The sequence below is a fragment of the Lonchura striata genome, chromosome 10 (assembly GCF_050655825.1).
Source record: "Lonchura striata isolate lonStrDom1 chromosome 10, ASM5065582v1, whole genome shotgun sequence".
Classification (NCBI taxonomy): domain Eukaryota; kingdom Metazoa; phylum Chordata; class Aves; order Passeriformes; family Estrildidae; genus Lonchura; species Lonchura striata.
This window is the reverse complement of record NC_140712.1, coordinates 6,096,269-6,123,360: the sequence shown is the minus strand read 5'-3', so window position 1 is coordinate 6,123,360 and position 27,092 is coordinate 6,096,269. Positions and strand designations below refer to the sequence as shown.

The 27,092-nt window shown below is 49.8% G+C and overlaps 1 protein-coding gene and 2 pseudogenes across 2 annotated transcripts; 2 read left to right on the top strand and 1 right to left on the bottom strand.

Moving 5' to 3' along the window:
- Positions 1 to 7,834, top strand: LOC146766507 (SNW domain-containing protein 1 pseudogene; annotated as a pseudogene). Its single transcript, XR_014957570.1, has one exon. The product of XR_014957570.1 is annotated as an SNW domain-containing protein 1 pseudogene (transcript).
- A 1,942-nt stretch (positions 7,835 to 9,776) lies between these two features.
- Positions 9,777 to 17,822, bottom strand: LOC144246970 (uncharacterized). The gene is made up of 4 exons (XM_085588386.1): positions 17,657 to 17,822; positions 15,741 to 16,919; positions 15,401 to 15,485; positions 9,777 to 13,931 (listed from the first exon to the last, which is right to left on the bottom strand). The coding sequence occupies exons 1-4, from the start codon at positions 17,820 to 17,822 to the stop codon at positions 13,832 to 13,834; spliced, it is 1,530 nt and encodes a 509-aa protein (XP_085444512.1). The 3' UTR covers positions 9,777 to 13,831.
- A 79-nt stretch (positions 17,823 to 17,901) lies between these two features.
- On the top strand, positions 17,902 to 21,522 carry LOC146766506 (mRNA export factor GLE1 pseudogene; annotated as a pseudogene).
- Positions 21,523 to 27,092: the final 5,570 nt, after the last annotated feature.

Here is a 27,092-nt window from a genome sequence, read left to right as displayed (position 1 = left end):
AGCCCTGGGCTAACAGCCCTAGTGCCAGTGAGTTAAAAAAGCAAGAATGTGCAGCCCAGCCCCACAGTCACTTTCCAGCTCCTCTGTCGTGGTTTGACACGGAAAGAGAATTTTTTCCGGAAGGAAGAGGTCAATTTAGATATTGACCAATGGAAGGTGGACACGCCTCTGAGAACACAGAGGGGTTAAAAGCAGAATTCCCAGGGAACTCGCTCTCTTTGGTTCCGGTCAGTGTGCAGTGGAAACCTCCCCTGCCCAGCCACAAGCTGGGTGGGGAGGGGAAGCCCCATGGCCTGACTGAGGTAACGCCCAAGGGTGGTGGAAGGACTGGAACCGGGCTGGCCCCTGCAGATGGAAGGGTGGAAGGAATCTGGGATGTCTCAGTTCCCGCCCCCCCGCCCCAGAGGTTCTCTCCTGAGAGGGAGAGAGAAAAGAGACAGCGGCAGTTCTGTCAGCAATTCCACCGCGAGGAAGGAGGAGCAGGGGGAGCTGCAAGGTGCCCACTTGTGTGGGAGTTGCTGGATGTCCGGGCATCGAGCCATCCAGGGAGTTCGGACTTTTAACCCTTCCTTGAGAAATGAAAGCTTTGTGAATTTTCCTTTCCCCTCCTCGGTTTGAAAGAGAGGAAGAGGGACACCTTGGACCCTGGGATGTTGGAAGGAGGAATTCTAGATGGGAGGGGGATAAAGCGTGGCTTTTGGTTGGACTTTTCCGTGTTAGCCACAACCTGAACCAATCTTCTCCTCCAAGAGAGACTGTGTTTTGGGAGGATGCCAGTGAGTCAAGAGACCTGCTTCAGCTGGGAAAAGACAAGAGTGGAGTGAACGGAGAAAAGGTTAGGGGGTTTGTGGTGGCGCCCCCTTGTCCTCAAAGGAAAGAGAAGAGAAGAAGATCTCTGTTCTTGAACCCTCGGCCCCAGGGGAAATGGAAAAAATGGGGGGGACTGTGGTCCCAAACAATGAAAAACTGAACTGTTGTTTTCTCCCCTCTTGGCAGGGCATCCTAGAAAGAAAAATCCTAAAGGCAGTGACCATCCATGCATTGTGGTGAGAGCACTGTGCATGGAAAGGAGAAGGGTCACCATGGCAATCTTTTCTCTAGGCGGTGCCATGTGTGACATGGAAACACAGGATGTGGAGCTGTGTTTCTTGGGGGGTCTGTGGCACAGGAAAGACTCTGTTCCCTCTAAGGGCTGAGTATTAATTGTCTGGAGGGTGGAAACATGATTGGGGTCCAGATTGTGTCTCACTGTGGTTTGTTGGAGTTGGGTGGTGGGGGGAGGAATGCTTTGCAAGGTTTTCATTTGATCTTTGTGTGTTTTTTTCGCTTTTTTCCTTTTTTTTTTCGTGTTATAGTAGTAGCTTAATAAAGTTTTTTTTTTTTTTTTTCCTGTTATTAAGCTTAGGCCTGCTTTGCTCTGTTCTAGATTCCACTTCACAGCATTCAAGGGAGGGATCACATTTTCATGGGTGCGCTGGCATTGTGCCAGTGTCAAACCATGATATCCACTGTGCTTCTCCTTCCAGCACCCTGGGATTTATCTCAGATCCTGCTCTGGAGTGTTTGTTCCAGCCCTGCCCCTGCCCCACAGGGTTCCATGCCAGCTCCAGCCCCACAGCTCTGCCTGCAGCTCCTGCTGTGCCTGCTGAGTGCCCCAGAGCCTTTATTTCACATCTTTATTTCTCTGCTGCCTCTGCAGTCCCTATGCCAGCCTCACTGTCAGGAGCTCTCTTTTGCCTCTCCCCAACCGCAGTTTTTACTTCACCTCCAGCCCTGGTGTCTCTGTTTTGGGCAAGCCAAGGGCTTTTATTTCAGCTCTACCGGCAGGATTTCCCCCCCAGGTTAGCATCATGTCCCCACAATCTTTATAAATACCTCAATGAGATCCCAGGTAATTTTGAAGGACTGCCCTGTTTAAAATCAGGGAAGCTGTGGGGTTTGTGGCAGCAGGTGACCTTTAAATCCCACCTCTCCCTGTCACCAGGGGATCAGTGGAGTTGCTCATCTCTTCTGAACCTAAAGCAGGACTTTATGGGGAAGCAAATCAAACAGAAGAGGTGCTACATGAGGTTCTTGGTTGGAGACTGGGACAACATGAACTCTCAGAGGTCCGTATGACAACAGTGATGGTTTATTATGTAAGATTTTTATGTAGGGGGTTTGAGACTCCCGGGTTTAAACAGCTGGTTGGTTGGGGTCTCTCTCCACCCTGCCCTCTGGCCAGTGGTGCATCTGCACCCAGGCTTGAACAGGCTTGCCTCAGGGGCCCCTGTAGAGGTTGGAGTCTAACCTATCCAGGGACCTGTTTATCTGTTTCTGGAACAAACCAGGCCAGCTGAATTGGATTTGTGTTACCATGTCCAGTTACAGACTGGCTGTACTGTGACAATTCCTCCTTTTCTTCTTATTAAAAATTGCAAAGTGTTCTCTGTTATCCTACCTGCATGGGCCCTTTGCAGCCATGGTGACAGAAGGCAGCAGGGCTCTAATTTGAAGGAGGCCTTTGACCTAATTTGAGAAGCATGGATCCCCTCAGCCAGAGATGTCTCATGTACCCCTGGAGTTGTAGCACTCACTTCCAGGAGCTCTTAGGTAAGATCACAATCCTTCAGGCTAACAGGCCACAGGTTAACTACTTAGTGTTACAACTTACCACTAAAAAAATAAACCATTTAACCCTTAGGGCCATTAGCAAATACCCAACTTCTAGAAAACCAATTTGCAAACACAATACCAATTGTAAACAGAAAAACATATTGTAAACAAATAGAGTTCTGAAATGAGCCATCACTTCAATAGTCCCAGATGTCCCTGAGGGAGGTGAACAAGTTGTCTCCATCACTGTTCTGCTCATGGCTCCACCATGTCTCTTGAGGAGCTCTTGGGGGATGCTGCTTGTGGCCCCAGGCAGGCTGTAGGGCAGGAGGGACACATGTGGCAGGTACCCAGTGTGTTCCTGTGTCTGTTGAAACACACGATGTCCCCGTCCTTACAGGTGATGAGATCCCATGTGCGTCCCCAGCTATTGGTGAGAAGGTCTCACACCATTACCTTGGGTTTGATCATTGTCAGATTGTAGTGATAGAGAGTGATTTAAAATGACTGGGCTCTGGGTCTTTTCTAATACTCTCAAATGATTTAGTGTATAGATAGCTTTAGCTACTCTGCTCTGTGGGGATTCACAACACATTCCTCCCTTTTGTTTTTCAAGCTTCCATTCTCAAGTGCCATGTGCTCTTTTCACCATGGCTTGTCCTGTTGCTAGTTTGGGAATGCCAGTGTGGTGTGGCACTCTCCAGAGCTGTAGGAAATGTCTTGTTTTCTGTGAAGTGTAAACAGGACCATTGTCTGTTTTGATGGACAGGGGAAGGGGATCCCTAAAGCAGCAGAGGCTGAACCCCAATGTGCAATGGCATCCCGACCCCTTTCACCTGTGTGTAATGTAGCCCATCTTGCTGGTGAAAAGTATTAATGGTAAATGTACATCTTTTAGACATCCAAATTCAGGGATGTGCAAATTGATCAGTTTGCCAGACTTGCAAAGCATGTATTCCACGAGGGTTCATCCCCATCTGCCGTGGTGCAGCGTGGCCTTGGCAGTCAGTGCAGGTGCTAACAATGTTATGAGCCTCTGTGTCTGAGAGCCGGGATTGTCGTTGTAAGGCCAGAACCCCTTGGTGGAAGAAATCAGGTGATGCCTTTGCTTGTGCTGCCATGTCTGGCTGTGGTGCTGCCCGAGCAGAGCCAGCTAGCCAGTCTGCTGGAGCACTGTGCTCTGTGATGAAATATGGTACATTTGTTGTGACTTCTGATGGGTAATGTGTAATAGGGCAAGTTCTGGCCAGGATGGTATGACACAGAGTTTTTAGTAAGTCCAACATTCGCCACTCACCTTCCTCTTTCCATGGCACTACGGCTTTTCCTATTTAGCCTAGAGCTGTCAGTAAACACGGAAACACATTCTAAGGGTGTTCAGCTATGTTCCACATAAATCCAGAACATTTGTAAAATGTCCATTTTTGTAAAATGTCCATTTTTGTAAAATGTCATTTATGACAAAACCCACTTAGTTTGAGACTTAAGGAAGTCACAATTCCCTGAAAGAAGAAGGATCCTGAAACTATGTGTGTCTTTTAGATAATTACACAAAGAGGTGTTAAAGCATAGAAGATGCCAGCTCTAAATGCAGTTATAACATCTTATGAATAATGCCTATTATTAAGTCAGTATATTCACATCATGTATTCAATATATCAGTGGCATCTGTCTTACGAAGTTGAGATAACACCTTTCTAGAGTCATGTACTTATGACAGTAAAATGAAACAAAGGAAAATGCTAAAACAGCTTCCAATCAATAACAGCCATAATGTAAAATCATCACTGACTCTTACTGTGTTACCTATGGAAGAGGAGACAGCAATTGTAACAAAGATTGTAACAAGCAATAGAATCTTTGACAAAATACAAGTTGAACACACTGTATCTTCTTTATCCACAAACAGGTGTTTATTAATGTTTCATCATAGCTGTTTTAGTCAGATTTGTCTTACCTCTTAAAAGAAAACAACTATATATCTTGCAATGTAGAAAAGTAGTATTTGGCTGCTTTAGACTGCAGTGCAAGATGTCACCAAAAGCATTCTATGGTATTCTGTCACCATCTGTTAAAGCCAGGCGGGGCAGTGTTCTTTATCTCTTCCATGACTCACCCTCCCTTGGGGAGATATCTTCTGTCAATGGGCCATTGAGTGTCACTGCAGGACTGATAAGATTCCATCATCCCATTGTGAGATGCTCCACCCTGGGGAGGAGCCAAGCATTCCTACCTGGATATAATCAGAGACTTTTCAACACCACAGGCAGCCTTTTCCACTGGATTCCCAGAGGAGCAGCTTTCTTTTCCTCCGCATTTCCAGACCCTTCTACTTCACTCGACCTTCCGAGGAACCCTCCACCCTTCTGCAGGATCCCTGCTTACACAGAACCACAGCTGTCACTGCAGGAGGGCTGAGCCACCACTTCGTGGGACTGGTGCCAGCACCCTGACCCACAGGCTGCCAGGTTGTATTCGGACTTTGTCTGTTTGACCAGTAATTTTTTTTAACTAATTTACTAATTTTTTTACTAATTTTACAACTGAGCTAATTATTTCTAAACTTTAAAGAACTGCTGCAGGTAAAATTCAAGGTTCTAGGACTTAGTTAAGAACTTAAAAATAATTGCCGCAAATAATCTTAGAGGAGAGCTGTGGACTGAGTGCAGGAGCTGGGTGGACAGTGTAAGGTCAAGATGGCCCTCAGCAGCTTTTTGCCAGCTCCAACCCAGCTGTCCCCAGATCTGCTGGAACTAGGAGAAAGAGCAAGAGCTCAGAGATCCAGGCAGAATGCTCTGACCTCCTCACAAAGGGAACCTCCCCCATATGGTGACCGGAAAGGATGGATACCACGAGTTCTGGAGGATTTTGGAGATGGGGGTGCCTTCCCAGAAATTCACGTGGCCCAATATCCATTGGATATGGGCCAAAAGAAGAAAATTTCCAATGCTTTGGCTCTTCAGGTGGATGCAGAAGGAAAAATAAAATACGATGCAATTGCTCGGCAAGGACAGTCAAAGGACAAGGTTATTTACAGCAAGTACACAGATCTTGTGCCAAAAGAGGCCATGGATGTGGGTGATCCTGAACTGCAAAGACCAGATGACAAGGCAATTGGAGAGGTAACAAAGAAGACAAGAGCAGCCTTGGAGAAATTAGTCTCCCAAAAAGTTGCAGCAGCCATGCCAGTTGGAGCTGCTGAGGAGCCAGCTCTGGCGCAGTACATTCGGTACACACCATCTCAGCAAGGAGCTGCATTCAACTCTGGAGCAAGGCAGAGAGTTATTTGCGTGGTGGAAATGCAGAAGGACCCTATGGAGCCTCCAAGATTCAAAATCAACAAGAAGATTCCACGAGGACCACCATCTCCTCCAGCACCTGTAATGCACTCTCCAAGTAGAAAGATGACTGTGAGAGAGCAGCAAGAGTGGAAAATTCCTCCATGCATTTCCAACTGGAAGAATGCAAAGGGTTACACCGTTCCCTTGGAGAAGCGTCTGGCTGCAGATGGCAGAGGATTGCAGGCTGTTCATATTAATGAAAACTTTGCCAAACTTGCTGAGGCGCTCTATATTGCTGACAGAAAGGCTCGTGAGGCAGTAGAGATGCGTGCCCAGGTGGAGAGGAAGATGGCTCAGAAAGAAAAGGAGAAACACGAGGACAAGCTCAGAGAAATGGCTCAGAAAGCCAGGGAGAGAAGAGCAGGGATCAAAACAAGTGTTGAAAAGGAGGATGGAGCAGCTAGAGAAAGAGATGAAATCAGACGTGACCGGCGCAAAGAGAGACAGCATGACAGAAATCTTTCCCGGGCAGCTCCTGATAAAAGGTCAAAGCTGCAAAGGAATGAGAACAGAGATATCAGTGAAGTTATTGCCCTGGGGGTACCCAACCGCAGGCCATCCAATGAAATCCAATATGACCAGAGGCTGTTCAACCAGAGCAAGGGTATGGACAGTGGCTTTGCTGGAGGAGACGATGAAATTTATAATGTTTATGACCAGCCATGGAGAAGTGGCAAGGATATGGCCCAAAACATCTACAGGCCAAGTAAAAATATGGATAAGGACATGTATGGTGATGATCTAGAGGCTCAAATAAAGATCAAGAGGTTTGTTCCTGACAAAGAGTTTTCTAACTTGGATCGTAACAGCAGAAGCAGAGGCAGAGATGGACCAGTTCAATTTGAGGAGGATCCATTTGGTTTGGACAAGTTTCTGGAAGAAGCCAAGCAACACGGCGGTTCTAAACAGCCATCAGGCAGCAGCTGCCCTAAGGAACACGAGCATCAGAGCAAAAAGAGGAGGAAGGACTGAATCTGCTCCTTGGGAGGTAGCAAAATGGACTGCAAAAGGATTTGACTTCATGCAGAAGGATTTCTAATATTGGCTGTACAGGAGGATGGCATTTATAACACAGCAGTTCACAACACTAGCATGCACACACTGATTCTTCTGCATAGGACAGCTACCCGAGGAGAGAGAAGACACTGAGACCACCTGGAAACATTTCATAAGAGAATTAATTATTCTTTAGCAAGTTCTCTGACTTGGCTGATGCCCCATTGCCCAGCACCTAAGGGTAAGAATGTAGCCCCCTTCCTATAGCTTTAGTTCTTGTAGGTAGCTAAAGCTTGATCTGTTAAAGCTTTCCTGCGGTATATAATGATCCTCTTATGCTGTAACAGATGTCGTGGTGATGATTCAGTGTTTTAGTGTGGCTATACAGTTTATTTGAACAAGGGAGGGGAAACAGCTGGGTTCTGTCTTAAAAGCAAGTCCTCATTCATATTTTCTCAGTAATCCTTGTTTTAGTTTCCTTACATTTAGTGAAATAAAACCTCCTTCTGTAGAAGCAGCTCCCTGGTCAGAGAGACAGAAGCTAGATAAGTTTTCCCGGAATCGACCTGGGAAGCTTTAGGGGAACTGGAGAGAAGGAATTCTAAACAATTTTTATCTTAACTTGCTGCCTCTGATGTTGTGAACATGTGGAATGTCTTATGGAGATTTGTTTACCAAAGGGTGGTTTCTTAATTAGCCAATGGTGATGGTGTTTTAATTAAAGGACGAATTAGGTCTACCTGTAACAAAGTAGGGTATAAGAAGCATGGATTTCTTAATAAAGACTATTAGCCTTTTGTGAATATCTTGAGAGTCCATGTCACTTATTACCTGGTCCTGGCTCGCTGTGCCAACATCATTCACACCACTGAAAAAAAAAAAAAAAAAAAAAAAAATCAGATCTGCAGCGGCCAAGCTGCACCAGGGAGGGGTGGGGGAAAGTCCACCAGGGCAGGGCAGGGTGAGGAGAGGCCAGCCATGCCTCCCCATATCTACAACAGGTCTCTGAGGTGGACAGCAATTAAATGTAGGTCAGCTGGCTCCAAGTGATGGACAGGCACCACCCTGAAAAGTGGGGGCTGAGCCACCACTGCCCCAGCTAGGGAAGGGAAACCTCTGTGGCACCGTGCTGCGGCTGTGAACCACACCTGCTGTACCATGCCATATCCATCAGGATTAAATTCTTAACGCTGAGAATGACTGGGCAGCAATGGCAGTGGAGGTCATAGAGGCCTTCGCAGCACTGCTCTGCACCTCTGCAGCTCTGTTCCTCCCCCAAAACACCTGCATTTGAAAAAGAGGAGGGGAAAAGACAATAAAAACCAAACCCTCAGAACTGCACAACGTAAGGGGGAAAATATCAAAAGACAAATGTAGAAAATGCTAGAAAGGCACAAAGTATCCATGGCTCTCCTCTTCTGTTTTGAAGTCAGTGAGCCCTGTGGGGGACTTCTGACCATGGGGCCCATCACGGTGGAGCTGCCAGGGCTGGAAAGAAGCTTTTCTACAAAAATGCTGTCCAGCCAATGTTTGCAAGTTCTGCACGGGGCTGTTGTGCTCAATGTCCATGCTGTTTGGGGCTCGGGGTATTTATGGAGGACAAGACCTGCTCAGACAGCCACCACACCACCACCCACTGCCACCCTGCAGTCTCCACGGTTCTCAGAGAGTGGAAACCTGCCGGCCCTGCGCTGCCTGTCCTTGCCATCTGGTGGGGGATCTTAATTATGCCAGAGGTAAGTTTTCAAGTGCATGCAACTAATTTCTATTTCTGGGCTCCTGGTGGTTTTATTTTTTTCTCCACGCAGTTTGAAGCTTGCTGTCCCTGCCAACACGTTTGGCTCTGGGATGGAAGAGAAAAAGTCTGACATGGGGCCGCGTGCTCCTGAGCATCTGCATGCAGGGACACACACACGCACATAGGTGCTGTCGCTGCCAGAGTGTGGGCTTGAGCTCTGCTAAATACCTTTGCCAAACTGGGGACTGTGGAGGCATGTGAGCCCACCAGGGAAAGGGTGGTAGCAATACCCTGGGGAAACCCACAGTAGGCTCCGGGTGTTCCTCACAGCTCAGGCTTCCCCCATGGTGCTGCTCTGCAGCACGATGTTAATTTGTCCCAGTTCTCTCTTCCCCATTGGCCCCTTGGCCTTCCCTTCCCATTTTACCCTAATAAGTTCAAGTTCTAGTAAGTTCTCCACTCCTTGTAATCCCATTGGTGTCTGTAGCCCCACCTATCCACCTGGCATTCCCTAGTGGTCCCTTCCCAGTGTACCGCCCCTTACCTTTGGATCCCTGATGCTCTTCTCTGCCCCCTTTTTCCTGGTATTTATACCCTAGACCCTCTTTTGTCTTTGTCTTTGGTCCCTGGACCCCTTCAGTGTCGCCTGAAATAAAGCACGTAGGAACTCTGTGCCTGGACCCACCGGTGTCTTCACTGCCATGCTGCCCTGTGAGTGTGTGTCTGCGCGCGTGTGTGTGTGTGTGTGTGTGTGTGTGTGTGCATATGTGTGTCTGTGTGTTTCTGTGTGTCTCTGTGTGTGTGTGTGTGTGCGCGTGTGTGTCTGTGTGTGTATGTGTGTGTGTATGTCTCTGTGTGTGTGTGTCTGTGTGTGTCGGTGTGTGTGTCTCTGTCTGTGTGTGTCTGTGTGTGTGTGTCTGTGTGTGTATGTCTGTGTGTGTCTGTGTCTCTGTCTGTGTGTGTCTGTGTGTCTGTGTGTGTGTCCTGGTACTCTCATGGCTCCCACTCGTTGGCACAAGATGCTTTTGGGGAATGTTGCATCCACCACCACCACGGACTGCAACACAAAACCATCCCCTGGACCACACAACACAGTAACAAAGGTGTCAGCATATACCTGTTGTACTTTATTTCTGGTTTTTCCAACACATTTTTCCTCGTTTATCTCATAGTTTGCCTTTCTTTCTGTGATGCTTATATTTCCACATGGCTGCTGCTCTCGCGTACCATTTCCACGTCATGTTTCTATTCTGTAGCCTGTTTCCCCACGCCTCAACAGATGCAATGTAATTTCCAGTTCCGGACCCTTCACTCACCATGGTTCTTGAGAACATTGTCCCCATGACTTGCTGGGCCCTTCTCCCCTCAGCAGCTTTTAGGCTGCCTCACCTTCTGTGACGCTCTTTGATAAGGAGAGGAGCCGCGTGTGCTCCGTGGTTCAGGACTGCGTCTGGTTTGGTGACTGGGTTTGCATTTGTGTTCTCACGGGTGTTGATTTTTCCTCTCTCTCGGGGTTCCTGAGGTCAGGGTGATCCCGAGAGAGATCCTAAAGAGTCTTGGCTTCCTTAGCCCAAAGGCAGCTGAAGAAAGAGTCTTGGAATGCTTTCAGTTGCTTTTTCAAGTTGTTTATTTCTTCTTATCTATAATATTTTCTCTCTGACCTGCTGTAGTCCGCCTAGTACAGAAGCCATGGCAGCCTGGCCTCAAGCCTGGGCGGCTCCCACATTATATACTCAAAACTACGTGTCTATGTTTACAATTTCTACACCAATTCTCATCACCTATGTTAGACAGTGAATCTCTACCTTAAACCAATAGAAAAGTGTCGCTATCACTGAAAGACATGGAGGACAAGAAGGAGAAAATGTCTAGGACATGCCCAGATTCCTCCACCTTGTACCCCCTTGAACCCCATTCTAAAGACCCCAAAATTCTATTTTTTCACCCTGTGTTAGTTCAAACATCACACTACTAAAACCCTTGTGTTTTGTAATTCCTCATCCACAGTTGACAGCGTTCCATGGGCTAAAATTGAAGCCGCAGATGTTCTTGACTTCTTGCCAGGGTCTCTTGTTGCTTCTCTTTGGAACACCACTTGTTGCTTTCGGGGGTCACTCGCCGCTGTCCCCTGTCCCTCCCTGGCCCCCCGGGACCCTCTGGCTAGCTGTCCCCTCTGGGGGCCGGGGTTTTCCGCGGTCCCGCTGCCCTGGGCTTACCAGGCAGCGTCTGGGTTAGCACGGTCCGAGCGGCAGCGTTGCCTCGGTCGCCACTAGGATTCGAGATAAAGAGACCAAGAGAGACCAATGGTATGCTTGTCCAGAGAGATTGTATTGCCTGAACGGTTGCAGGGACCAAAGGCCCCGGGCTATTGCCCAGATAGAGTTTTATACAGCAAAATTAAGAGATAAGCTCTAAACAATAGAGACAGTGTTCAGCCAAGGCACATCAGAACCACCCCAGGGGCCAGGTCCAATGGGAACTGCTCAGGGGTGGGGAGAAGGGGGTCTACAGAGAAATGCTAAAGCGGGATTTTCCCGAAACAGTGGAGCATATATAAATGTATCTTTTACCTCAGTTTACCATTCCCAAGGCCTTTCTAAAACAATGGGGCATACATGAATGTATCCTTTTCCTCAGTTTACCATTCCCAAGGCCTTTCTAAAACCTTCCTCCACACTATCATGCCAGCATGATAGCAACATCTCCCCGCTTTTCAGTTAATAAGATGAACGGTGCCTTGGGAGAAGGTAAAACTGTGGCTCTTAAACTACAGTGTCTTTCTGCTTGTCATCTTCCCACCAATCGCTTTCCGTGGCAGCAGCAGCAATGAAAACCGGTGCGAAAGCCTTCGGCTTCGAGGTAATGACCTTGGAGATGATTCGCTTCAGAATCCCAAATGCTAACAGAACTAAAAACAATGCAACTAGAAAGTAAAAGATGTCTTTTAAAAGAGATACTGCCCACCCAGAAAGATCCCAGTCTTTGAACAGATTTTTAAACCAATCCTCATTTGCTTGCTTCACATTCCCAATGAGGTTTCTCATTTCCTAAATGGACAAGTGGACACTCTGACCTTTAGATGACAGATCAAAACAACACAACCCATCAAATTCTTTACATCCATGACCATGTGCCAACAGCAGGAAATCAATAGCTGCCCTATTCTGGAGGGTAGCCTTTCTGGTTATTTCCTCGTCTTCTAGGAGGTCACTCAGGGCTGCTGATGTTAAATTTGCCTGCTTTGTCACCCAGCATTCTAGATTGCCTAATTCACTCAATGCTTTGGCTGCCGCAACCCATGGTAAAAACACAGAATGGCAACTCTTTTGGATTTTGCCCAATGATAAATTTCTGCATCACAATGTTCATCAAATTGACTTGCACTCCGCTTAGTATTTTTTTTCCCACCTTTTGCTTGCCCAATTGGAATTTGGGTCATGTTGGGGGAAGCAAGGGTCAGATGCCCAAAAGTGCATGGACCTCCAACAAGACGAGAGGGGATTCCTGGGTATGCTCTGTCCCCACAGATAAGAAACATTCCCTTGTCCAGCTTGCGTGGACGGAAATCAGTGGTGGATGTAAATTTCAGCTTATAGACAGCTGTGCACCATTGACCTGCTCTGAATTCTACCTTGTACTGTTTGACCTGCTCATATAATTTTACTTCTTTGGTTGGGGAAAAATCAAATTGAATGCAAAATTCAGCTTTTGCAGAGCCTAGGAGTTCTAATTCCTGGGGCTCTCTCTCGGCAGTGGGCAAATGTGAGACCCACCCTTGCCACAAAATGAGGGGGTTTCGCACTTGTGCTTTAATTTGTCCTGCATCTTTAGGCATTTTATTTTCGTTCACCTGCTTTTGCAAACGGACCAGATCAATTGGAAACTCATCCTCCTTACTTGGAACCCCTATTAAACATGTGGACATTGGATTTTCTGCTGAGGCATTGGACAAACACATATGATCTTGTTGCAAGGCTTGGGCTAGCGTGACACATACATTTTTCTTGGGCTGTGGAACAGCCCATGCATCCACCGTGGAAGGGTAGATGACCATTCCCTGGAACCAAACGATGAGCAGGAATGTGGAAATTGACATTCTGCTAGTCTGAAAGAAAGATAAAATCATACAAGGTAAACTAACTCTGAAAAAGATACAATTTGCTCTGCCAGTATAAAGGAAAAAAATTCTCCCCCCTCCCACTGTCCCCCCTTGTTGAGGAGGCCCTGCAGACCCTGGAGTCCTCGGGGTTGCTGCTGCTGAAGCAACCACCCTTTCCTGTGGTTTTACCACTGAGTCCTGTGTCATTAGTGTAGCTTTCCTGGTGCACTCCTTGATGAGCTGATCGAGTGAGGGGGGAGGCGATGATGGAAGGGTGTCCTGGGTTGTAAGATAAGCTTGTATTCTATTTGCCATCTGTTGAAGGCAAACCTGTTGGACAGGTTTTGTTATCTTTTCCAAGAACCGGTTTTGCTCCTAAGAGGTAATGGTTTGTTAGTGGGCCATTGACTGATTCAATGCAGGGCTGGTAACATAACACCATGCTATTGTGAGATGTTCCACCCAGAGGGGGAAGCCAAGCACTCTTTTATTGGATACAAGGGGGTACCTTTTTGGGGACAGAGCAGCTCTTTACTTTGGGGGATTGCCAGAGAAGCAGCTCTCTTCGGCAGCACTCGCAGCGAAGCAACCGGAGCGCGCTGAGGCGATGGCGGCGGAGCTCAGAGGCAACCCCGGTGCAGAGGAAGACCGGCCCCACTGCCACCAGATCTTCAGAGGAAAACTATACCCTTCTAAAGATCACCACTGCAGCTGCAGTTCATCAACCACTGCAAGGGGAGCAATTGTCCCAGAAGGACTGCTACGGGCACCCCGAATCCTCAGGTTCTGGACTTTTTCACTGGTTTTGTTTGTACCGATTGCATTTGTCTTTTTAAATTGTTGTCTAGTTTTCTCCTAGTAAAGAATTGTTACTCCCATTCCCATATCTTTGCCTGAGAGCCTTTTGATTTAAAACTCCTAGTAATTCGGAGGGAGGGGGTTTACCTGCTCCATTGCACAGGAGGCTTTAGCCCTCCTTCGCAGATTCCTGTCTTGTCGAACCAAGACAAAGGGCTAGGATGACTCGCTGACAGACTTCATTTGCATTTGTGGTGACAAGTTCTAATGTAAGCTGGTCTTGGAGCTCTGGATTTTGCACCCTTTTTTCCACAGAGGCTTGCACTCGATCCACAAAATCCATGAATGGTTCTGCAACAGACTGCTTCAAAGCGGTATAAGAAACAACAGGTTCTTTAAAAGGCATGTTAAAAAATGCACGTTCTTCTGCGTCCCTGGACAGGTCCAACACTGCTCTGGGAATGCCTGCTGCTTGCTTTTCAGCTTGACTCCAATCACCCTCACCCACTAGATGCTCTAAAGTGATTTCCTCATCCTTTATATCTTTGGAAAGCCTTGGACTCTGCAAAATCTCTGGGAGGAGATGTCCTGCAAACCTTTTCCACGTTCTTTCCCACAATCTAAACTCAGACTGAGGGAGCAAGCAACTGAAAAGACGTTTCAAGTCAGCAGGAACATATGTTTTGGAGCTTAGAGTAGCTTTTAAAAGGCTCTTAAAAAATTCACTTCTTTCCCCAAACTCATGCTTTGTTTTGCAAAGTTCCCTAATACTGTCATACAAAAGGGGCTCCCATTTGGCGTTCTGTCCCCTGGCATTCTAAATCACTGGGGCCAGGAATGCAGGATCGGTGTCTCTGACCGGTTCCCGGTTCCCCGCGCTGACAGTCTCTGCGCTGCCATTGCCAGGGAGACCGGGAGAGAGAGAGGGAGAGAGAGAGGGAGAGGGGCCGGCTTGTGAGGGAGTGGCCGCAGCCGGCGGGGCTGCGTGGAGCGGGGCAGGGACAGGGGATGGTGATGGAACTGCGAGGGGAGGAGCTGAGGGCTGGACCAGGGGCTGGACCGCTGCAAGGGAGGCGGGGTCGGGGCTGGGGACAGGCAAAGGGAGGATGCAAGGGCTGGAGGTGTGTTCTGGGCTGGCAGAGGGAGCAGGGAATTCTGGGATAGAGAAGGGAAAATCGCGTGGCCGCCCCCATATTTTGGGAGCTGCACAGGGGGGATGGGGAGTGCAAAGCATGGATTTTCAGCTGCGGGAGCGAAAGCAGGAGATGGAGAAGGGTTAGAAACTAAATCTACATCTGCACGGTTAGTTTTTTCACCGCAGGGGGTGTGGGGAGACACAGGGGACGCGACGGGGCTCTTTTCTGCTCCCCGGGCACCCTGAGTGTCTGCACTCTCTTTCACAACATCGTAAACAAACAAAAACATTCTCATAAAACCTTCTTTCACTGAGGGATCTCCTGCCTTTGTCCTTTCACTCAGCACTGCGCCCACACGCTTCCAAAATCGTCTTTCTCTCACTACTTGCTCTGTTAGCTCCGGAAAACTTACTGATAACCATCTGACAAACTCTTTCACAAGGCTCTTAGGAAATTTGACACCTGCACTCTGCAGGGGTTTCTGAACTTGTTTATAAATCTCTTTCTGCTGTGTAGTCAGCGTAACACCCATGGCTGGCTTCACAGCAAAATCTCAACCAGTTACTGCAGCAAACCACAAAGTTCTAAAGCTACGATGGAAACTCCCGTCACGCCTGCGTGCTGGCGTGTCCCTCCATGGGCACACGAGAGCCAATGTCTCCTGGCCAGGCCCCTGCCCCCCAGTACCAAGACTCACCCACTGCCGTCCTTTAGACACCACTGCAGCAACGGTTCCCAAATCCGCGGCCGGTTTCCCAGGTGTTGGGAGGTGCCGTCTGCAACTGCGGAGACCGCACCGGACTGACTGAAACTTCCATGACACCCCCAGGATGAGTTTTCTCCCTTCCAGCTGAAACTTGCCCCCTCCACAGCCCACAGAGGAAAAGCTGGGCAGAACCCTCGGGAGGACAGGGATGCTGAGGCACCTTTGGCTGCTCCCCAGCAGCAGCAGCAGCAACACCTGGAGGGCAAGTGCAGCTGGAACATCCCTAGGAGAGCCCCAGGGACCCATCCCCAGGAGATGCAGGGCTACCTACCGAGCTGCTGCCGGATGGAGTTGTGCCAGTGCAGGTTGAGCAGGTCAGGGTAGATTTCAGGAAGCCACTTGATGGCCAGGAGCTTCAGCATGCGGGAGGTGCAGCTCTTCAGCTCCAGGTCCCTCAGGTGCCTCTCCTCCGAGAGGGTGGGGGGACGCAGCTCCACCTTGTGCTTCTGCAGCACTTGGTCCACGAAGCTCCCGGGCAGCATTGGGAAGAGCTTCTCCTTCACCACGTGGATGGGGATGAAGATGGCTCCTGCCCGGACGACGTGGGGGAAAGGGCAGGTGGACATGAAGGTCTTCAGCTGGGAGAGCAGGTCGGTGAGGAGCCTGGCCACGTCCTGGAAAGCCAGCCAGATCTCCTTGCCGTTGCTGGGCTTCTGAGGACTGGGAGCCTTGGAGCCGTTCTTGGGGCGGGGCAGGGATTTGGGCATCTCTCCCAGCTCTTCTGCCCGCTCAGCTTTCTTCAGCCACTCCTGCAGGAGCTCCGGGGAGGAGCGGGACACTGAGCCTGAAATCGTATCACAGAGCAAGGTGTGCAGGGAGGTGAAGTACTGCCCTGAGGGGGTCTGTGAGGGGAGAACACCAACATTCTGGACCACCACCACCTTCTCCTCCACCGGAGTGGAGGGGGCGTTGGGAACCAGTCTCTTCTTGAAGCTAAGGTCCAGCACCATTTCCTTAAGAGGTGGCTCCTCAGTGCCCACCCTGTCAGGGCTGCCCTCCAGAGACTCCAGCTCTTGGGCCTCAGCCTTTGGCTTTTTAGGGATGCTCCCGTAACAACTTTCCTCTTGGCTCTGCACTGCATCACTGCCTGACCTCAGGCTGGACACCACTGAGACGTCTCTGAGGGCAGCAGGCTCCTGGCTGCCACCCGTGTTTTGGGGTGAGGAGTCCTCCCACAGATGGTTCCTGCAGAACAGAATGGGGTCTGTGACCTTGGCCCTCTCCAGATACTCCTGGTAGGGTGCCAGGCTGAAGACATTGTGGATCACAGGCATTGGTGGGGAGGATGACAAAGCCTTGGTGTCCCTCAGCTCTTCCAGCTCTTTGACGGGGGTCACGGACAGAGAAGGGCGGAGGAGCTCCTTGGCTGGATCCTTGACCTTGCAGGCATTTCCTTCCCCTGGTCCCCCATGGGGGGTGTCCTGAGGGGCCGGGCTGCTCTTCCTCCTCCCTGGGTACAGGGTGTGACAGCTACAGCTGCTCTAAAGCTGCACAGATTATTTGGCCTAACAGACACCAACTCGACCAGCCCAGCTCATCAGAAGGTAGAAGTCAACAAGTCCCCAAGTGTACTAATGATAGTTTGGACTTACATTCAAACAAGGGATCTCACTCAATCGCGTTGAATCATGGATGCACTTCTATCATTGGCCAGTCAGCTGGGTGGATTTAAAATCTTCAGTCAATCTCGTTTTTATGAGCAGGAGATTTGAAACCCCTATAAAAAGTCCTTTCAGAAAATAAACCTTGGCTGTTGCTGCAGAAGCACGGTGCGTGCTTCTTGCATTCCTGTCTCCAATGCACCAGAGACATTTGGAGCCCTGTGTGAGGAAAACAAGCTGCCGTGGTATTGTGGGGTGATTTGGGAACAGAGGTTGCTGCCAGGCAGCTGGGTGGGCTGCGAGAAGCTGCAGGCAGTGGAAAGAGCTGCTGGCAGTAGAGAAAGCCGTGGGCAGCAGAGACCTTGTCCTAGATTGCAATGGAAGATGTCACCAAAAGCATTCTATGGTATTCTGTCACCATCTGTTAAAACCAGGTGGGGCAGTGTTCTTTATCTCTTCCATGACTCACCCTCCCTTGGGGAGATATCTTCTGTCAATGGGCCATTGAGTGTCACTGCAGGACTGATAAGATTACATCATCCCATTGTGAGATGCTCCACCCTGGGGAGGAGCCAAGCATTCCTACCTGGATATAATCTGTGACTTTTCAACGCCACAGGCAGCCTTTTCCACTGGATTCCCAGAGGAAGACCAGACCCTTCTACTTCACTGCTCGACCTTCCAAGGATAACTACACCCTTCTTCAGGATCTTCAACAGAACACTGCAGACAGCGAAGTGCTCTGCTGGCATTGGAGAGTGCAGCACGGGACAGCAGGGAAAGTCACGTGCATCCAAACACCTTTGTGAATTACAGACACTGCTAGGAGAAATGGGAGCGTGGGCATCAGTGCCAGAAGACCCTACACTGCAGGTATGGACTCTTATTTTAACAAGAAGAGGGATTAAACATGATAAACAGGCTTTACTAGCCTTAATAAAGTGGTGTGGAGGCCATGGACTGGATGTGTCCGAAGGGGCTGCCTTGGACTTAAAAACATGGGATCAGGCTGGCAGATCTATACTTGCAGCAGCTGCCAGAGCTGATGAAACTGCCATCAATGTTGTCAAACCCTGGAGGCTCATCCTGGACCTGATAAATCAGTTAGAGAGTGAGAGAGACACGAGGATGCTGGAGGGGATGGCACTGGGCGAGCAGGGGAGGAGAACGGGCAGAGCATTCCCTGTGTGGAGCCATGGAATCTCCCTGGGAGAGAGTGACCTGTCCACAGAGTGCTCTGTGGCTGCCCTGGACCACACCATTGGCCCGGGCAGGGACGATGTGCCACCCAATCATCTCACCATTGCACAGAGCCGTGGAGCCAGCCCACACAGGAACGTGATGCCAGTAGAGCTCCCTGTCACTGGACAAAGTGGTGGAGACACCCCACGCTCCCGAGCCGAGTTAAACGGGCATCCTGCAGCCACCCTGGCTCCTGCCTCTTCTCTGGGTCTTGCTGTGCCAGCCCTTGGAGCCACAACAGGCTGCCCTGCCTTTTCTCTGTGCCCTGCTGTCTTCGCCAAGGCCGCTGAGACCACGACCGCCCGCCACGAAATGGCAAGCTGCTGTAGAGCTGCATCTGCCTGCTGCCAGGCAACGCTTGGCCCCCGCAAGATACCTGCCTGCAGCGGGGCACATGGCTGCTGCAGAGGGCTGCTGGCCACCGAGCCTGGCCAGGCTGCAATGACAAACGAGCACTCTGTGATGGAGCCCACCTATGCTGCCTCTACTGCTGCACTGCAGGGGTGCCCGGCTCTCGCAGAGGCAAAACACCTCACAGCTGTTCCAGTCGTGCCGGTGCATCCATTCCAACAGCATGCAGCAGAGACACCCACATGCCCCACTGCAGCATGCATGCCAGTACTGCCTCCTCCCAGAGCCCCCTGGTCCGGCTCTGAGATTGCACCTTCTGCCCGGGCTGCCAAGGGCAGGTCCAGCCATTGCTGCAACTCAGGGGCAAGCCCGGGAAATACATCACCAGAAATTCCAGAAATTCCTGGAAGAAACAGCAGATCGGGGAATCCCTCAGCAGTCGCTGTTGATACTGCACTGCGGCTGTCGGAGAAGTTTGCTTTGGATTGTATATCAGCAAAGGACACGAGAGAGAACCAGAACCATCACCCCTCAACGGAGCCACAAAATAGCGTCACTATCACCACTTTGCCGACAGCCCTGCCAAATCCTGTGACCATGTGGCAGAAGGAAAATGATCACCTTAGTCTCCTGGAAATAAATCAGGAAGTTACTCCAGCAGGTGTGTCATCTACAGTTGCAAAAGTGGAAGGCTGCATTCGGATGTATGAAGAGATGCACAGGCTGAAAGCAAGGGAGAGGCTGAGACGGCGGCAGGAGGAGCTGGAGAAGATGGTGAGGGCAGCCCATGCCCAGGCCACTGAGCACCTGAAGCGCTTTGATGAACTGAGGGAGCTAAAGCGGCATCAGGAATTCCAAGAGTTGCAAGAAGTAATGGAGAAGAGCTCAAAGGAGGCTCAGAGGCAGCAAGAGAAGTTGAAGGAAGAGCACCGACACAGAGCAAAGATATTGAACCTAAAATTCCGTGAGGCAGAGCAGCAGAGGCAACGCCAGGAAGAGCTGGAATGTTTGCACAAGAAAGAGGGCCAGGAGAGACTGTGTCGCCTTTATTCCATCCAGGAGGAACTGCTGCAGCTGAACCAGCAGGCTGATCCCAATTACAGGCACAAAGACTTGCCCAGAATCGATCTGTCTGCATACAGCACTCGTGGCAACCAGATCTGTGGACTGGTGTCGGGGCTCATCCGCACCGCAAGCGAGAGAGGGTTCCCTACTCAAGCAGATGTGGCCAGCACTGAACGAGCCCTGCAGGAGATGCGAGGGCTGATATCCAGCATGCAGCAGGAAATCACTGCAGCTCTTGAAGATAGAAAGAGGAAAGATGAAGAGGAAAATAAACAAAAGCAGAAAGAGTTAGAGAAAAAAGAGAAGATGAAGACTCGGACTTCTGCCCCTGCACAGCAGTCGTGGGGAGAGCAGCAGAAGGAAGGCCTTCAAGTTAAAACAGAAGAAAGTATCATGCAGTGGTACCTGCAGCTTCAGGATGCTGCTGAGCAATGTGTTGCTGCTTTCAGTGAAATTGGAAACTGCAAAGGCAACGCTGAGGTGAAGAAGATAAAAACAAACTTGCAGAAAGCAGCTACAATCCCTGTGAGCCAGATCTCCAGCATATCAGGCTCTAAGCTGAGAGAGGTGTTTGATAAGATCAATAACCTGCTCTCTGGGAAGCCTGTTCACTCTGAAGGCCAAATGGTGTTGGTGACTCAGCATCCACAGGGGCTGGACTTTGTTTCTTACAAACTTGCAGAGAAGTTTGTGAGACATGGGGAAGGAGAAGTAGCTTTTCACCACGATTCAGCTTTCCCAATTGCTGTGGTGCTCTCAGGAATCTGGGAATTACACCCTCGAGTTGGAGACATCTTTTTAGCTCACCTGCACAAGAAGTGCCCATATTCTGTGCCCTTTTACCCTACTCGGAAAGAAGGGACTTCTGTGGAAGAGTATCAGAGGCTGCTTGGATATGAAGTTCATGATTCTACAGTGGAAGAACAAGATCATTTTCTCAAAAGGATGTCAGGAATGATTCGTCTCTATGCTGCCATCATTCAGCTCCGGTGGCCTTACGGAAACAAACAAGGGGCTCATCCTCACGGTCTGAGCTATGGATGGCGCTGGCTGGCGCAGATGTTGAATCTGGAGCCTCTGGCAGATGTGACAGCTATGCTGCTCCTGGATTTCCTGGAAGTGTGTGGCAATGCTCTGATGAAGCAGTATGGGATTCAGTTCTGGAAAACAATGCTCTTTATCCAGAAATCCTATATCCCAAGAATTGAAGCTGTGTCCGGTTCTGGCCAGATGGGCTGTTTGTCACGCTTAAAGACTTTTGTGCAGAAATGTTTGCAGGTAGAGGAAATTCCATTACCAAAGGGCATTCCAACACCTTCCTTTTGGAGAACATAAATCAATCTGTATTTCCTTTCCCCTTAACATTTAATTCAAGCAGATTTATTTGTTACACTTGGAAGCTAATCTTTGCATTAGATCATTGTAGGTTTTTGTATAGTAAATTACTGAAACTTCAAGATGTTTTCCTTCACATGTTTAATTGTGCAGGCTGGTAAGCTGGCTGAGGAGAAGCTTACCACACTCCTCTGGAGAGACACATCTTAAGCAACAACCTCCTGGCCATGGCGAGGAAAAATGCTCTCCCCAGAATGCTTGGTTGTCGTGTCTTGATTCTGTGTATCCCATTGACCCTTCCCCTTTGTTCCACCCCTGTGCCCTCATCTCATTTGTTCTGATGTTCTGCCCCGCTCCTCACTGTCCCTCGATAAACCCCAGCTCTCACTGCCTGGGAGATTTCTCCATCCCTGGATCCCTTTGAGGTAGGAGATCAATAAAGACCTCTGTGGAACCCCATAGGAATGCTCCATCTTTTCCTTCCATGTTGGTCATGGCTGAAATCAAAAAAGAGCTGAAATCTCCCAGCGAGAGCGAGACGTGTCTGTGCACCCAGGGTGCTTTTTAAAGTCGCTTCTCTGGGAAGGTCGCAGCACTCTGCCACCTCTGCCTGCCACGAGAAGTGGTGCCCAAACAGGGACCCCCACTTAGGGGCTGCCTGGAGAAGCCTCTCCAATGGCCCTGTGCTGCTGGACATAAGCCGCCTTCGGGACAGCCGCTTCTCTGAGGAGAACCACTCACATTCTAGGGAGTGTTATCCGAAGGGCAACCGGGACCCTCCAGAGAAACCAGAAAGAGAACCGGAGGCTGGCCAAGGAGCGACCACCCACCCAGCAGGTTTTGTTTGAGCAGAAGAAAAACAGTGAGTTTCAGATATATATTAAGGTAATATTTTTCACTTTTTTTCTTCCCTTTTTACTGCTGGGCATGGGAGAGAATCCTGAGGATGGACAACCATCTTAGCCAATTCCAAACTTAGCCCTCCTCAAAGGGACGTTTATCTCCAAGTTGTGGGTGCCCTTGAAGTGGGGAAATTTATGTTTTCTAAGGGAATTCTTAAGAGATTTATAACTTTAAACATGACTCTCTTTTTTCTAATTAGTTTTGGGAAGTTTTACCCTTTGTTTCACATTGTTGTTAAATCAAGGCTAAAAATGGGGAATGATTTGGGAGAAGTCTTGGGTCCCCAGTTTGAAACCTCTCCCACTTCATCCTCTCCCCAAGCCCCTAAACCCTTTTTTCCTTCAGAGGGGAGATTGGCAAGCGAGTGTCACTACCCAGCACAGGGTTGCTATCATCTCCCTGACACCTTCAGATCTCCTTGCCAGGAAGGCACTGGCCATGATGCCTTGGATCTTCCCCTCAGCCTTCTCCCTATGCCCACACACCCTGTTCCATCTCCCCGTGCTGCTGTTATCCCACAAACAGACAGCAGCAAAGTGGCCAGACCGGACGTTTTGTCTCCTCTTCCACGTTTTCCGGCCTTTGTGTCTCAAAATGTCCACTTTCCCACTTCTCCTCTGCCTTTTTCTGTGCCCTCCATTGCACTCAGCTCCTCCCTTCCCCCCACATCAATGGATGTAACCGCATCAGGACCCTCCCTTCCACCAGAAATTCCCTTCCTGCCACGGACTTCACCTCTCCTTCAGTATCTTCCTCTTCCGTTGTTAGTCCTCCCCCCGTTGGCCAGCCCCATTCTGGCCATAACATGAGGACCAGGAACCACAATGAGAGCGACCAGAAGAAAGCCACTGCCCTTCACCGTCTGCCAAACACGGTCAGCCCAAAACAGCCCCACACTCTAATACAGTGCCCTCCATCCTCCTTGGAGGATTACAGCAGTGCCTCCTCACACTCCAATTCTGAGTCCAACGATCGCTGGGCCAAAACCCAATGGGAGACCCCTCAGGAAGGAGATTGGGATCTAGTGAATAAAATCTTGGCTTTTCCAGTTATACGTAAATGGGGAGAAGGCAAACAACACCCAGCTCTTGGGAGCCAAGGAACATGGCCGGGCATCACACTTTTTCAAAAAAGTGATTTTTTTTCAAAAATCTGCTTGAAGCCACCTTCTCCGCCCACACATTGGTCCCGAATGACATTAAGAATATCATTAATTACCTCCTCTCCCCAGCTAAGTGTATGCTGTGGAAAAAACACCTTAAAACACTATCAGACATTTGTTCCAAGGATGCCAACTGACCATACTTAACAATTGAACAAATGGTATGAGAAGGTGACTCCCAAAAACCAGCAGATCAAGCCCAAAATTTACCAGAAACCTGTGGATATTCTCAGTTCAGTCAGAGAGAAAATGGAGGGTTTCTAACCAGTTAGGAGCCTGCAAAACATTTGGGAAAGAATGTAAATTATTCTTTATCTCTCTTGTTGTTCACATTGTTTATAGATAAGTTCTGCCACTAAGCGTCATTCACTGCACAGCAATGGAGTGAGATATTTTTATTCTGGGGCCAATGGAATTGGTCTGGACGATGCTCTCTATAAAAGAGCGATGTATTTGAAATAAATCAGAGTTTTACTCTCTAGCCTCCTGAACTGGAGTTCTTTTGTACTGTCCTGCCTCAACGGCATCAGAATCTGCAATACATGACTTTGCCACAGCAGCCAGAGCATCTCTGCTCCTCACTCCCAATGGCACAATCCTATCACAAAGCTTTACCATTGAGCAAGGCGTAGACAAAACCTTCATAAAGTTTGTAGGTAGACTTAAAACAACACTTGAGAGATCCGGAGGCCTTACCCCTAAACACTGAACCAGCTATTGAACAGATGGTGTCTGTGCACCCAGGATGCTTTTTAAAGACACTTCTCTGGGAAGGTCACAGCACTCTGCCACCTCCGCCCGCCATGACATCTAATCATGAAGAAGATGCTTTAAATCCATTGTCCTGATGGCTCCAGAGAGTAAGGACTCTTGGACTGAAAAATTGCACAGTGCAATGGAAGTTCCATGGTGCAGGTCAGCTCATGGAAGTGAAAATACCACACAGAGCAGAATAGCAAAAGCTGTTTACACACTGAATCACTTAACAGCACCAGAACAATCCCCAAACCCAATAATCTTAAAACATTTCCCATCATTACACTCATCACATAAACCATGAGAAGACATGCTCACAAGGAAGTGGAAAGGTCCATGGGACCTCATCACAAGGGGATGTGGGTACGCTGCATGTCCACAGACACCAGAACAAGGTGGACACCAGCCAGGTGTGTCCCCCCTGCCCTGCGTCCTGCTCGGGACCAGAGACAACCCCCTCCTGATGGTCCCTCACCACATATCATGGACCAGTGATTGTAACAACTTCTACACCTTTTAAATGGAGATATGGAACCTTTTGAAGTGACAGTTTAAGGATTTTACCTATTCAAGTGACACAATGATTTTATGAGATCTTGAGCAATTTATCTATTTAAGAGTATGACTCAAAACCTGAATCTGACAAGTAGTTTGCCATGTTACCTTCTCACTGTTCTAAAGTTTAAAATGTTTCCAGCCCATAGAGTTCAGTTATAAGCTTGTAACCTCCAAGTTAGAAGCCTGCAGCATGCCAATTTGAAAACTTGTGTTGTTGGTGATCCCACCTGACAGCTCCTGGGAATGAATGCTACAACGTCAATGATGTAGAGGACACATCACTGGCTGAGAGAGGCTAGGCTTGTTGAGCTGAGCAGAATCATCTGTGTCACCATGCTGTCCTGTCATCCTGTTTGCAAAGGGCCCTTGCAAAGGCACGACAGGGAACACCTTGCATTTTTTAGAACAGAAAGAGGGAACTGTGACAGCTACAGCTGGTCTATAGCTGCACAGATAATTTGGCCTAACAGACACCAACTCGACCAGCCTAGCTAGTTAGAAGAAGCAAGGAAACAATTCCTCAAGCACAGTAATGATGGGTTAGATTGAAGTTCAAACAAGGGGCTTGCTGATGTTGGAGACAGGAATGCTGTTGCAGAGGATAAATAGATACGCTTGTTCTCTCAGCTAGCCAGATGTCACTTCTGCCCTTGGATGAATCCTGGAGTGAAATGGACTGTTCCATCCCACCCCCCAAAAGATTGTGGCTCATCCCACACCTCTATACCTGCCCCTAAAACATCAGTGTCTGTAATCCCATTGGACCATGCTTTGTCCTGGCCCACCTGGAAGCTCCTGATAAGGGAACTCCCAGGGGCCATGTGGTCTCTTGGACCCTTCCCCCTCTTGGAACCTCTCCCCTCTCTTGGACTTCCTCCCCCCCTGGGGCTTCCCCTCTCCTAAACCCTCCGTTTGTCTCTCCCCTCGCCCGTCCTCTTAAGCCCGGCCACGTGCTACGCCTGAGAGCACGAGGCTCAGTCCTTCCTGCATCCCCAATAAATCTCTTTCCCCAAGAGCAAGCTTCAGAGATCTCTGCTTCCCTCCACCCACACCGTGCTGGAGCGTGATCCCTTCCCACAACCTGCGACATACAGACACCGAGGTTCATGCAGCAACAGCCAACATCTATTGAAGTGCACCCCTTTCATAGGGGCTTTGAATTTCCTATTCTTACAGACACAATCAAATAAAGGTCATAACTCTGCCCAGCTCACTACCAGAGATCCTGGTGCTCTCATGGTTCAAAGGGATTGTCCCTTGTTTGAGCTGGAATCCAGCCCATCATTCTCATACCTGGGGATTTGATCACTTTGACTGCCTAATGAGCTGGGCTGGTCAAGGTGGTGTCTGTTATGCCAAATGATCTGTGCAGCTATAGACCAGCTAGAGCTGCACAGGGATCTCAGCCAATCCCTTTGGTCATGGATGCACTCCTACCCTTGGCCAGTGAGCCGGGCAGAGTTCAGATCTTTAGGCAATCACATTTGCATGAGCGGGGGATTTGAAACCCCAATAAAAAGACCTGTCAGACAATAAACCTTGGCTGTTCCTGTGAGAGCATGGTGTGTGCTTGTCACATTCCTGTCTCCAACACCCAAGTGACACAGGGGTGTCCCCAGGCCTGGGTTTCTCCCAGCTCCCTCCTCTCTCGGGAAGTGTCTCAGCCAGCCCACCAGAGCCCCCAGAAATCCTCTCTGGGGTGCAGACAGGCTGGAAAGCGCTGCTGTGCCTCGGTGCTGCTCGCCACTGCGGACTGTCTGCCCCGTGCTGCTCACAGCCCGGCTCCGTGCCGGGAAAGGAGGCCTGGAACGCGGATGCATCGCCCGGGCTGACGACAAACCCTGGGTACCTGGTGTTCCTGGGCAGCTCGGCATCCCTGGGTGCCTCAGCATCCCTCAGCGCTGCCCCCAGCCTGGCACCCGCTGTCCTCGGCACGTAGGGCTCCAAGGGGCTGGGAAAAAAACTGCTGGGATCTTGGGGCTGGAGGCAGGTGCCGGGAAAGGGCTCCCTGCTTGCCACGTAGCCAAAGCTGGGCAGGGCACTGGGCTCCCCCACAGTGGGAGCTGGGGGGTGGTAGAGGGGGCCAGCTCTGTGGGGTGACAGCGGGTAAGGATGAGGTGGGTAGCACATTGCTGACCTCTCCTGCATCACTGGGCTGCTGTCAGGCAGCTGGAGCTTGGGCCAGGGGTCCAGGCTGAGGCTGGGGCCTCTGGCACCTTCTTCTGGCTCTGGGCAGAAGGATAACTTGCTTCCAGGAACGGGGTGCTGGGGGGCTGGCCTGTTCTTATCAGGCTGCCCTTGCTCTTGTGGCTGCCCGGGGGCTGCAGCCTGGTGTCAAGGCTCTCTGGTGGGTACGGCAGGAAGCTCAGCAGTGTCTCCTCAGCTGGCACGGGCTGGCTCAGGGCACCGGGGCCGTAGTAGAGGTAGGCAGGCGTGGGGCTTCAGCCAGCTGGGGGCTGCTCGGGGCCCTTGGGGCTATGCAGTGGGCAGGCAAAGTAGGAGCCCTTGTAGCTGAAATGGCTTGCAGAGCCCGGGTGGGGCACAGGGCTGCATGTGCCTGGGATTTGCCTGGGCAGGAAGCCGGTGGCAGGCTCCAGACGAGGCAGCTTCTTGAGAACCACAGGGTCTGCAGGCTGTGAGCACCGTTTTG

Coding starts and splice junctions, on each gene's coding strand:
- LOC144246970 (XM_085588386.1), bottom strand. CDS start 17,822: ATGCCAGCAGAGCACTTCGCTGTCTGCAGTGTTCTGTTGAAGATCCTG. Junction 16,920..17,656: donor AAGTCACAGATTATATCCAG/GTAGGAATGCTT, acceptor CCCTGTACCCAG/GGAGGAGGAAGAGCAGCCCG. Junction 13,932..15,400: donor TGTCTAAAGGACGGCAGTGG/GTGAGTCTTGGT, acceptor ACCGCTTTGAAG/CAGTCTGTTGCAGAACCATT.